Source organism: Chelonia mydas, chromosome 3, assembly GCF_015237465.2.
Source record: "Chelonia mydas isolate rCheMyd1 chromosome 3, rCheMyd1.pri.v2, whole genome shotgun sequence".
In the NCBI taxonomy this organism is placed as follows: Eukaryota; Metazoa; Chordata; order Testudines; family Cheloniidae; genus Chelonia; species Chelonia mydas.
In genome coordinates this window covers 46,407,745-46,421,126 of record NC_057851.1, presented here as the reverse complement: position 1 = coordinate 46,421,126, position 13,382 = coordinate 46,407,745, and the positions used below count along the sequence as shown (strand labels likewise).

The 13,382-nt window shown below is 43.6% G+C and overlaps 1 protein-coding gene across 14 annotated transcripts in view; it reads right to left on the bottom strand.

Annotated features, from left to right (window-relative positions):
* Nucleotides 1-13,382, bottom strand: part of PRIM2 (DNA primase subunit 2) — a 296,493-nt gene that overhangs the window by 228,735 nt on the left and 54,376 nt on the right. For 12 of the 14 annotated variants that reach the window (XM_037894260.2, XM_043542429.1, XM_043542433.1 and 9 more), the window contains one exon: nt 2,224-2,319. The exons of 1 other annotated variant lie outside the window; for it this stretch is intronic. In XM_037894260.2, coding sequence (XP_037750188.1) covers nt 2,224-2,319 — 96 coding nt within the window. Of the gene's footprint in view, nt 1-2,223; nt 2,320-13,382 lie in introns of those variants that run through there. One more of the 14 variants, XM_037894264.2, reaches the window with a different exon arrangement.

Below are 13,382 nucleotides of genomic sequence, written 5' to 3'. Positions count from 1 at the left end.
CTCAGAGTACAGATGAGGTCCCAAAGGATTGGAGAAGGGCAAACATAGTACCTGTCTTTACATAGGAAAACAAGAGGATCCAGAGAATTACAGCTTAGTCAGACTAACGTCAATCCCTGGGAAGATACCGGAACAAATTATTAGACAACCAACTGGTAGATACCTAGAGGATAATAGAGCTATAAAGAACAGCCAACATAGATTTGTAAAGCACAAATCATGCCAAACAAACCTAATTTCTTTCTTTGATAGGATCACTGGTCTGGTGGATATGGAGGAATCAGTAGACATGATATATATTGATTTTAGTAAGGCTTTTGACACAGTCACATATGACATTCTCATCAGCGAGCTAGGGAAATGCGGTCTAAATGAAATTACTACAAAGTAGTACACAACTGGTTGAAAGACTGTACTCAAAGAGTAGTTATCAATGATACGCTTTCAAACTGGGATGACATATTTATTAGGGTCTCACAGCAGTCAGTCCTGTGTCTGGTACTATTCAATATTTTTATTAATGATGTGAATAATGGGAGTGGAGAATATGCCTATAAAATGCCATTCTGGGGAGTAGTAGCACAAGTGTTGTATGTAAGACAAAGGAGATAATTGTCCCACTCTACTCAGCACTGGTGAGGCCTCAGGTGGACTACTGTGACCAGTTCTGGGCACCACACTTTAGGAAAGATGTGGAAAATTGGAAAGAGTCCAAACAAGAGCAACAAAAAGAATAAAAGGTATAGAAAACCTGACCTATGAGGAAAGATTAAAAAACTGGGCACGTTTAGTCTTGAGAAAAGAAGACTGAGAAGGGACCTGATAACAGTCTTCAGATATGTTAAGGGCAGTTATAAAGAGGACTGTGATCAATTGTTCTCACTGTGCACAAGAGGAAAGACAAAAAGTAATAGGCTTAATCTGCAGCAATGGAGATTTAGGTTAGATATTAGGACAAACTTTCTAACTATAAGGGTAGTTCAGCGCTGGAACAGACTTCCATGGGAGGTTATGAAATCCCCATCATTGGAGGTTTTTAAGAACAGGTTATACAAACACTTGTAAAGGATAGTCTAGGTTTACTTGGTCCTGCCTCAGTGCAGGGGACTGGACTTCATGATCTCTCAAGGTCCATTCCAGCTCTACATTTCTATGATTCTATGAAAAGGAAAGGGAAAAGTACAACACATGAAAGACTCAAGACTGAAAACCAGTTTGAACAGTCAGGTGGAAAGACACTAATCTGCAATCCATGACTACACTCCACTTCCCATTAGTAAAGGATTTCCTCATCCTAAAAATTCTTCCTGCCAGAAACAGGAGCTCCTCAGCACCAGATAATTCAAATAGCAGAATCAATAGGGAACAGTTGAACCACATAACCTAAAGTTGGGAACCTTAGGGTTTAAGGTAGGGATATAAATATTGTTTTAAAAGTTAACCACTTAAACGATTAAAAAATATTTCATTTAAACGGTTAACCAGTTCAAGGGCTGGCCGGGGCTGGGACCGGGCATGCTCCGGGTGGTGCGGGGCCTCTGGGCCGGCCAGCCTGCAGGTTAACGTGGGTTAACCGGTTAAACCAGGGGTGGGCAATCTCCGGTCCCTGGGCTGGATCCGGCCCGTCAGGGCTTTGTATCCGGCACGCAAGATTGCCACCCCCGTGGCGCCACGGGCCCCACGCCACTCTTGGAAGCAGCCGGCACCACAGCACCGCCCCCTGCAGCTCCCATTGGCCGAGAACGGGGAACCGCAGCCAATGGGAGCTTCAGGGGAGGTACCCACAGGAGAGGACAAAGCATGGAGCCCTCTGCCCACCTCCCCACCCCAGGGGCCACAGGGACATGGTGCCGGCCGCTTCCGGGAGCGGAGCAGAGCCAGCGCAAGCAGGGAGCCTGCCTTAGCCTCACTGCATGCTGCTGCCACCCCGGTGCTGCTGCAGATAAGCGGCGCCAGACTGGAGCCTGCACCCCGCACTTGTCCTGCACCCCAACCCCCTGCTGCACTTCGCACCCCTCCTGCACCCCAAGTCCCTGCCGCACCTCCTCCTGCACCCCAACCCCCCAGATGTGGCCCTCGGGCCAAAAAGTTTGCCCACCCCTGGGTTAGACTAATGCTTACCAGTTAACATGTTACATCTCTAGTTTAAGGAGGTGGAGACAACACGCAATTGTGACATTTACACTAAGTATTGTTACACAATTTCCGTCAGCTTTAACTTACCTTATAAAATTCCAGTTCTTCTACTTTAGCTCCACCTAGGCCAGGAGTTGAATTTCGCAGTTGGACTGCAAGTTTTTCTTTCACTTCTTTGCTAATCTAAAACAAAAACAGTTGTGTTTTTAGACTGATAATACATTTTAGATACCATTTCTTTACATGAGCTAATCAAGAGTTTATGTTTTCGGTAATAATAAGTATGATATCCTTTCAGTTTGGAAAAAACCAAAATAACTCGGTGACCAATAAAAAGATCACCACAAAATTTTTAAGAAAGTGTTACTTGGTAAACATCTGAACAGTAAAACATGACTGGGAAGAATTCAGAGGAGGACAAAACTCTATTAAGGGTACATCTACTTGGTGATAAAAGCCCCATGGCAGGGCTCAGGCTGCAGGGCTAAAAGTTGCTGCGTAGATGTTTGGCTCTGGAACCCTCAATACTAGCAGTGTCCCACGGCCTGGTCTCCATCCTGAGCCTGAATGTCTACAGGGTAATTTTTCAACCCTGGAGCCCAAAACCCAGGAGTCCGACTCAGCTGACCCGGCCAGCCACAGGATTTTTTTTATATCCCTGTTTAGACATACACAAAAAGTCAATGTCTGCTTGGAACAGCTAGGGGCAGTATGAATCAGAAAGAAAGAATTGAAAGGTACTCTGAGTTTTGTTTTCCTTTCCACTTTTTCCCCAGTCATTTCCACTGCAGATCATAGTGTGAAATCAGATGTCTTTTGAAGGACAAAGTCTGGTTTAAAAAAAATTATTAAAAACCACATTTGAATTTATTACAACTATTGTTAAGGCCTAAATTCATTACAATGTATTACAACTATTTAAATAAATAAAGTATGTTGAATCAATACCTGTCAAATATAAAGGGAAGGGTAAACCCCTTTAAAATCCCTCCTGGCCAGAGGAAAAATCCTCCCATCTGTAAAGAGTTAAGAAGCTAAAGGTAACCTCGCTGGCACCTGACCAAAATGACCAACGAGGAGACAAGATACTTTCAAAAGCTGGGAGGAAGGAGAAAAACAAAGGGTCTGTGTCTGTCTGTATGATGCTTTTGCCGGGGACAGAACAGAAATGGAGTCTTAGAACTTAGTAAGTAATCTAGCTAGGTATGTGTTAGATTATGATTTCTTTAAATGGCTGAGAAAATAGCTGTGCTGAATAGAATGAATATTCCTGTCTGTGTGTCTTTTTTGTAACTTAAGGTTTTGCCTAGAGGGATTCTCTATGTTTTGAATCTAATTACCCTGTAAGGTATTCACCATCCCGATTTTAGAGAGGTGATTAGATTCAAAAAAGATAGAGAATCCCTCTAGGCAAAACCTTTGGCAACCAAGTGATTTACCCCATGAGCTTCCCAAAGGTTTTCCATAATTCCTGCCAGGAAATTAGTCCCTGCATCTGTGAGGATGTCGGAGCGCCAACCTACCCTGGCAAAAATGTCTGCTAGTGCCTGGCACACTCTTTTAGCCCTGGTGTTGCTTAGAGCTACTGCTTCCGGCCATCGGGTGGCAAAATGCATGAAAGTCAGTATGTACTGCTTTCCTCTGGGTATCTTTTTCGGAAAAGGACCCAGAATATCCACAGCTACTCGCTGAAATGGAACCGCAGTGATGGGGAGTGGCTGGAGAGGGGCTTTGACCTGGTCTTGGGGTTTTCCCACTCTCTGGCATACTTCACAAGACCGGACATAGGTAGAAACATCCTTGCCCATTCCCTCCCAGTGGAATGACCCCCCCCAAAACGGTCTTTGGTCCTGTTCACCCCAGCATGGCCACTAGGATGATCATGGGCTAAGCTCAAGAGCTTGGCCCGGTATTTAGTTGGAACTACCAACTGTCTCTGAGGATGCCAGTCTTCCTGGTGTCCACCAGAAAGAGTTTCCCTGTATAAAAGTCCTTTTTCTACAACAAACCTGGATTAGAAGAGCTGAGAGGCGGTGGGTTGCGCCGTGCCGCCATCCAAACTCTCTGGAGGCTTTCATCTGCTTCCTGTTCGGTCTGGAACTGTTCCCCTGATGCTGGAGACATCAGTTCCTCATTGGATTGTGGACCTATGTTTGGTCCCTCTGGAAGCAATGTAGGGGATGGGGCTGTTTCTGTTGACTGTGAACCGCTCTCTGCTGGGACACTATGTTGGGGTTCAGGCTCCGGCTGAGCCTCTTGTGTAGGGTTATCGGCTGCTGCCGGTTCAGGTTCGGTGGGACCCTCTGGTGTTGAGGTTGCAAGTACTGGATTCAGTGCTGGCAATGGGTCTGATGCTGGTTGTTCCGCTGGTTCCGGTTCTGGGACTGGTTCCGTCTGGGTCTCAGTCCCAGACTGGGTCTCTGGGACTGGATCCAATACTGCTGTTGCAGACATTGGCCTGGGGTCCGGGTCCATCACCTCTGACCGGTCCTGATAGAAGTTTCCAGAACAGAGCTAGGCCTCACGGCTTGTTTAGCCTGGCTGCGGGTGACCATTCCTACCCTCTTGGCCCGCTTCACATGATTGGCCAAGTCTTCCCCCAACAGCATGGGGATGGGATAATCATCATAGACTGCAAAAGTCCACGTTCCTGACCAGCCCTGGTACTGGACAGGCAACTTGGCTGTAGGCAAATTGAAAGAGTTGGCCTTGAAGGGTTGAATCGTCACTTGGATCTCTGGGTTGATTAAATTGGGGTCCACTAAGGAAGCACAGATAGCTGACACTTGTGCTCCGGTGTCCCTCCACGCGGTGACCACCTTCCCACCCACACTCACAGTTTCCCTCCGCTCCAAGGGTATCTGGGAGGTATCTGGGCCTGCGGATCTCTGGTGTGATTCCGGTGCAATGAACTGTAATCTGTTGGGGTTCTTGGGGCAGTTGGCCTTTACATGCCCCAGCTCGTTACATTTAAAACATCATCCAGCTGACGGGTCACTGGGGCGAGGTGGGTTGCTGGAGAACAGGGTGGTGGGACGATAAGGTGTCTGGAGGGTTCTTTGGGAGGTAGGTGGGGCTTTGGGCGGCCCCCGGTAACAGGGTGTGGTCTGGGGTTGTCCCTTCTGGTCTGCGCTCCAACTGCGACCAGTTTTCTTCTTCTCTGCCACCTCCACCCATCTGGCTCCAATCTCTCCTGCCTCGATTACAGTTTTGGGCTTCCCATCTAGGATGTCTCTTTCTATTTCCTCAGGAACACCCTCTAAAAATTGTTCCATTTGCATTAGGAAGGGCAAATTTACTGGAGATTCAACACTTGCTCCTGATATCCAGGCATCCCAATGTTTCACAATGTGGTAGGCATGTCGGGTAAATGACACGTCTGGTTTCCACCTTAGGGCTCTGAACCTCCGACGAGAATGCTTGGGTGTTATCCCCATTCTGACTCTCGCCTTGGATTTAAACAATTCATACTTGTTCATGTGTTCTTTAGGCATTTCAGCCGCCACCTCAGCTAAGGGTCCACTGAGCTGCGGCCTCAGCTCTACCATGTATTGGTCGGTAAAGATGCTGTACCCAAGGCAGGCCCTTTCGAAGTTTTCTAAGAAGGCCTCAGTATCATCGCCTGCCTTGTAGGTGGGGAACTTTCTGGGATGGGAAGTGGTACCTGGAGGAGGATTGCTAGGGTTTGTTGGTATATTCTGCTGAGCCTTTATCTTCTCCATCTCCTCCACATGCTTCCTCTTCTTGTCCCTTGCCTCCATCTCCCTCCTGTGGGCACCCTCCTGTACCTCCTTCTCCATCCGCATGAGTTCTATCTGTCTTTCATGTTCCTTTTGTTTTTCAGCAGCCTCAAAACTGGCTAATTCCAGCTTTTGTTGAGCCGTGGAGTCTGTCATCCTAACCTCTCTGTTTTTAACTAACTTTACACCCAAGGTTTAGAAATAAAACAAACAAAACTTGGCTTGTAAAATTTTGCTGTGCTGGAATAGGATACCTATTCTCTGATAGTGATTGTCAGCCTACAGAAAAAGACAATTCCCTTTGTCTCTGCTCTGGCCCCAAATCAAAGCAAAAAACCTTTCAACTATTTCCAGTTGGAGGCCTGCTTTCCAGCAGCCCAAAGGAAAAAATTTGCTTTTCATATCTGTGCTCCTTGTAAAAAAAAATCAAAATCCTAAAAAAAAAAAAACACCCCTACCACTTTTGTCTCCAGGCAAATGGGTAGAACACCCCCCTATTTACTTTTAGGGGAAAAAAAACCTCAGGTTTGTGAAGACTGAATTTCCCTGCAGGAGGTTAACTACTCTGCCTCCAGGCAAAGAAAACCTGCAATTCACAAAGGTAATTCCCTTTTGTCTCTGCTCTGGCCCCAAAGCAGAGAAAAAACTAGCTGCTTTCAGTTGGACCTCCTTTCCAGCAGCCCAAAAGGAAAAAAAAATATTTCCTTTTTAAAATATGTATTTCCGGTTCAAAAAATCTCAAACTGATCTCAAAAGGATTTCAAGTTAATCCCATCACTCTGCCACCATGTCAAGGTTCCTTCCCCACTCTGAACTCGAGGGTACAGATGTGGGGATCTGCATGAAAACCTCCTAAGCTTACTTTTACCAGCTTAGGTTAAAACTTCCCCAAGGTACAAACTATTTTACCCTTGGACTTCCACTACCACCACCAAACTTTATCTGGGTTCCTGAAAAAACGTAGTTTGGAAACATCTTTCCCCCCAAATTCTCCCAACCCCTGCACCCCACTTCCTGGGGAAGGTTTGGTAAAAATCCTCATCAATTTGCATAGGTGACCACAGACCCAAACCCTTGGATCTGAGAACAATGAAAAAGCATTCAGTTTCCTTACAAGAAGGCTTTTAATAGAAGTAAAAAAGAATCACCTCTGTAAAATCAGGATGGTGAATACCTTACAGGGTAATTAGATTCAAAACATAGAGAATCCCTCTAGGCAAAACCTTAAGTTACAAAAAGACACACAGACAGGAATATTCATTCTATTCAGCACAGCTATTTTCTCAGCCATTTAAAGAAATCATAATCTAACACATACCTAGCTAGATTACTTACTAAGTTCTAAGACTCCATTCCTGTTCTGTCCCCGGCAAAAGCATCACACAGACAGACACAGACCCTTTGTTTTTCTCCCTCCTCCCAGCTTTTGAAAGTATCTTGTCTCCTCATTGGTCATTTTGGTCAGGTGCCAGCGAGGTTACCTTTAGCTTCTTAACCCTTTACAGGTGGGAGGATTTTTCCTCTGGCCAGGAGGGATTTTAAAGGGGTTTACCCTTCCCTTTATATTTATGACAATACCTTTTCACATTTAATGAGTTATGGTCTGCTTCTTCATTTGCGGAATTGGGAAAAATATATTCAGCTAACTTTTAAGGTCAAACTTTATAAACATGGCACTATATACCCTGTTCTGCATTAAGTATCTGTACCATTTTCAGTCTTCACAATGTAATGAAATCTGGCATTGTACTTCCCCTCCCCCCAAATGTCAGTACTTTCAGTTGTCACATGGAAAAGCTTAGCAGAAATATTTTTTTTTCTTATGTATCCAGCATATTTGAAATTGTTTTGTTTCGCAAACAAAACAATTTAAAGATATTCATTTTGTGTGATTAATTTAATTACAATTTCCAGTCTCATGCAGGTTGACACAAATGACGACTAAAAAGTTATTCAAATAATAAACACATTTTTAATATAACAAAAAAGAACTTAGCAATTAAAAATTTAAATATTTGTTAAGCTAAAGCTATATAATTGCTTAAATAAGTGTGTATAGCTATAGTGCATCCTCCTGGTTAGTAAGATCTACTCAGCTAATGTAAAAGCTATATTTAATTATAAATAATCAAATCAATGTTTTAATGGTTATACCAACCAATGGGAACCTCTCTCAAGGAAAACAGGAAGTTATAACAGAACACATTAAGATCAATTATTTAAATCAAGGTTTTCTGCTTGCTAATCTAAAACATGGCTCAAATTGGTGATATAAAAATCAGTCGACCCTGAAAGGGACACTAATCGATGCTAGTAAGCCTGAAGTGAGGCCTACTAGTTTAGGTTTGTGTGCAGCCAACTTACGCCAAGGCTCCTAGGTCTCACTCAACACTGAGAAATGCATAGCTGGAAACCAATCTGGCTCACCTGTGGGTTAGCACTGATAAAATAGATGTTAAGTTTATCAGAATGTGTTTAGACTTGATGAAATGCTTGTAGGATGCTGAATGTATTGATCTCACTTATAACATCAGTATCACATGGTATAAAGTTATATTGAGCGTTTGCATTGTAAACCTCTCTAATCTGTAACTCACCAAATAGGGAAGAAGCATTAAAGTGCTAGTCCTGTACTCAAGGAGACCCATTGAAACCAAATGAGCCATTGTGAAACATCAGAGTTTGATGCCCAAACACCACACACACGAAGAGGAGAGAGGTGCAAACACCTGTCCCATCAGTATGAACTCTGGGATAAGGGAATAAAAATCCATGACAGGAAGGAATTGTATCGCTATGCTGCTTGGAATTTTGAGAGGGCAATATTTCTAAGCAAGGGATCCAAGTTGCTTGGCTTGGTTCAGCTCTAGAGGACACAGAAAGCTTGCACATCACAGCAGTTTCTGTGACCTTTTGGAACCTGACTCATTTGTGTGTGTATGTTTATCTGCTTTAACCTTGTAAATAACTTATTTCTTTTTCTTAGTTAATGAAACTTTAGTTCGTTCACTATAGAACTGGCTATAGGCGTTGTCTTTGGTGTGAGGTCTAAGGTTCAAATGATCTAGGGTAAGCGATCCTTTGGGACTGGGAGTAACCTGAATATTATTGTAAATTTTGGTGTAAGGGACCATCTATCACAAAGGCAAGCTTGCCTGGGTGGCAAGATAGACCGAAGTACCCAAGAGAACTGTCTGTGACTCCATGGTTGGGCTACTATAGTGCTTGAGGAGTTCACACTTGTTACTTGGTTGGTAAAATCTAAGTATAGAACTCAATCAATTTGGGGTTTGTGCCCTGCTTCTTGACAGTCTGCCTTCAGGTTGGCACTCATGCTCATAAGCTACTTCAGACAGCTTGACACAGACATCATTAAAATATTTATATAGCACAGTATATTTTTGCATATTGATTTACAGAAATAGTCCCACCCTGAAATGTTGAAACATTAAGTAAGGCTGTGATTAAATATCTTTGACCTGTATTTTCTTAGAGATTTTGGTGATTAAGCTAGTCATCCTGTAAAAGCTGCTACATGTGTTAAAAATCCAAATACTCCCAATCCAAGATAAACTAGGCATGTTGTCAGAAGGGGGGCACAGTGCAGTGAAGTTTGAGGACCTCTGATCTACTTCGTTTCAAGTGGCCTCCTATGACATGCTTTACCCCTTATACTTGACAATCTGTCCCAACTTGTATTTAGCTCAAAAACTGATTGCCTTCTCCCCAAAAGTGAAGGAGTGTCCTGTGTAGCTCAAAAGCTTGTACCTTCCACCAAAAGAAGTTGATCCAATAAAAGATATTGCCTCACCTACCTTGTCTCTTACATTAGTCCAAGTATATTATGTCAAAAGAAAGCTTTACTTTTGCCAACCAAACTTGTAATCGCAAAAAATGATATCACATTTGTTCAGTAAGATATGTTTTTCATAAAATAATGTGTATCAGAATTATATTCCCCTTCTTAATTCTTATCCTTTAATTTGCCCTTATTTAAAAAAAAAAACTGCTGATTGTCTGCACCCAATTTCACAAGCTATCCACATCCCTCTATTAATGGCTTGCCCACATCGTTATTTACCACTCCACCACTCTATGGGTCATCTGCAAGCTGTCAGCAATGTTTTTGCATTTTTCTTGCAGATCACTGGTAAAAATATGAAATAGGACTGGGCAGAGAGCCAGGTACTGAAAGACCCAATGGTGAGCTGGAGCCGGTTTGCACCAGTTCGCTGGAACCGGTTGTTAAATTTAGAAGCCCTTTTAGAACCGGTTGTTCCGCGAGGGACAACCGGTTCTAAAAGGGCTACTAACTTAAACAACTGGCCAAAAGTGGCGCCTTAGGCGCCGACTCCATGGGTGCTCCAGCCCTGGAGCACCCAAGGGGAAAATTTTGTGGGTGCAGAGCACCCATCGGCAGCTCCCCACCCTGCGCCCAGCCCCAGCTCACCTCCGCTCCGCCTCCTCCCCTGAACGCGCCGCCCTGCTCTGCTTCTCCGCCCCCCACCCCCTGCCGGCTTCCCGCGAATCAGCTGTTTGCGCAGGAAGCAGGGGGCGGGCGCTGAGAAGCAAGCAGCGGCTTCGCACTCAGGCCCAGGGAGGAGGTGGTGAGCTGGGGCGGGGGGCATGAGGAGGGCTGCCCGCACCACAGCAGGTAACCCGGGGGTGCGCGCAGGGGAACCGCTCCCCACCCCAGCTCACCTCCGCCACCCTGGGCTTGAGCTTGAAGCCACCGCCTGCTTCTCAGCCCTCCCAGGCTTCCCGCGTGAACAGCTGTTCGCGGAAAGCAGGGGAGGGGTGGGATGGAGAAGCAGAGTGGGGCGGCACATTCAGGGGAGGAGGTGGAGGTGAGCTGGGGCTGAGTGCGGGGTGGAGAGCTGCTGGTGGGTCTCTGCACCCACCAAATTTTCCCCCATGGGTGCTCCAGCCCCGAAGCACCCACAGAGTTGGCGCCTAAGGTGCCACTTTTGATGTGATCAGTGGGGGGAGCGGCCGCTACGCTACCCTACCCCCAGGAGCCAGAGGGACCTGCCAGATGCTTCCTGGGAGCTGCCCCAGGTAAGCACCGCCGGGACTCCCCACCTCACCCCCCGGCAGGTCCCTCTGGCTCTTAGGGGCAGGGTGGGCACCCATTACGGTAGCCCACGAGCCCCTCCTGCCCGGTTCTGGGGGCAGTCAGGGGACAGGGGAGGGGGGTGGATGGGGCAGGAGTCCCGGGGGGGAGGGGGGGGATGACCCCCTCGTGGGGTGAGGAAGGAACCGGTTAAGATTTTGGCAGCTCATCACTGGAAAAATCCCACACACACAAGACACATCACTTCTCATTGGTGATTCCCAAATAATTTATGTTTTGAGATCTCAGACAATTTTTAAATCCCTTTAATATTTGCAATATTGACATTGTGTAATTCCAATTTCAAATCAGAATACGGGTGTTACTTAGACACCATATATAAGTCTAATAATATATCAGTACAGTTATAGTCACCAAATTGTAATCTTGTCGAAGAACAATATCAAGTTTAAAGGGACATTTTTCCATTAAGCATGTTGATTGGCATTAATCATCAATAAAAAATAAAGAATAAAATAGAGTCACATCACCCATTCTATTATTTTCTGCAAGGTCACTATCTGCTGACTGGCCTACAGTTACCCAGGTCATCCCACCTACCTTTTTAAAATATTAGCAAAAGAATTTTTTCCCCTCTTCTCTGCAGAAAACATCAGTTTTCCAAGATTTATTAACATAGGTGGCCTGGATGTTATCCAGTTCTGGAATGTGGGAAGCAAGATACTTTCTGGGAATGTGGAGGTGGTGAGGAGGGGACAATGAAAGAGAGGTTCAAGGGACAAGCGAGTGTGGAGGAGTGTAGGAAAATGCAGAGTCATCTATAATAAAAAAAAAAAACTTTAAATGCTCCAAAAAATTCTAGATTGAGAACTAAATGTTTAAAGTTTCAGTACAGATAAAATCCTCTCCCCTTCATTCACTGCATACAGACTTGTAGAATTCTGCAGGCGGGACCCCTATTTTGATGGACTTCATAAGATTGTTTGATCAGAGCATCCATTCTGTGGTCCACATATACCAATCCAATTGATACTCTTAATGCTCATTCCAAAAAAAAAAAAAAAAAAAAAACCTGAGCAATTCCCATATAAAAATCTTCATTATTAAAAAAAGTTACATTGCACCATTTGCTTCATATGCCATACAGCTAATATAGCACTCTTTACAAAATGCACATCTTTTTGGAAATGCAAATGTTAGAATGCTCCTAGGCACTGCAGTAATATAAATAATAATGTCTTAATATGAAGAACAATAGAACACAAATAGCTCAGCAGCACCATACCATTCTTTTCTATCACCTCATTCAACTTCAATCACCCATTCAACCTTATTAGACACAAAATTAAAGATCTTATTTTCTAGTTCTATTACCAATACAACTCCATATTAAACCAATCATTTCAAAAATATGTTAGTTTCTACACAATACTGATTATATAAATATATCTAAATCTTGCAAGTTTATTAACACCATCACAACATTTCATAACTTCAAGCAGATCATTCCAATTCTAGTTCATACAAATATTTTACTACTCCACCGACACAACACACTATGACAATTTACAGTACACTGACAATGATTATGGAATTATATCCTGGTCAATCTCTCTACTACAGTTCCATATACAAACAGAATATTGCTATTCTTAGAACAAAACAAGGGACCAAAGTGAAGGTTCAGGGTGAAAGGTATAACTTGAGCAGGATGATGGGTAAATAAATAATTAAATGGGGGGTGAGGGTTGTCAGTATACAAGTGGCTGGACCTTTCAGCTGTTCATTTCCAGACATTCTAACACTAGCAATTTTATAAAGCTGTAATATTTTTGCGCAGGTAGTAACAGTCTAATACTGGTTTCAGAGTAGCAGCCGTGTTAGTCTGTATCCGCAAAAAGAAAAGGAGTACTTGTGGCACTTCATCGGATGCATACTGCTTATAAATGTTGGTTGGACACCACCAAAACATACTTTGAACCTTAACTTTGTCTGTGAATTATATTTAATTTTTACCAAAATGGAGACTTAATCAAAGTAATATTTTATAACTAATATAGGATACATTGATTTTGTAGTTTCTATCCTACTTTGGTTCTTAGCAACCAAAATGTCTCAGGATACTTCATACAATGAAACCACACAGAGGAGATATTGCAGAGGGTTTTTTGGGTGGGGGGTTGTTTTGGTTTTTTAAGATGTTGCTCAACTTTTTGGTGACTTTATCTCACAGTATAAATACAAACAAACAAAAGGTTTTAGATTTAAAATCACAAACTCCAGTATCTAAAAGTCTTTGCAGCACTATGAATAATTAAGCCCAATCATCTATTTATTATTTCTGGACATTAAATCGTTTTGTGGGTTACTATTTCAGCTTCTAAACTGTTCTAAATATGTAATTGTTCTTTTTATTAAACTCCGTTTTCCAA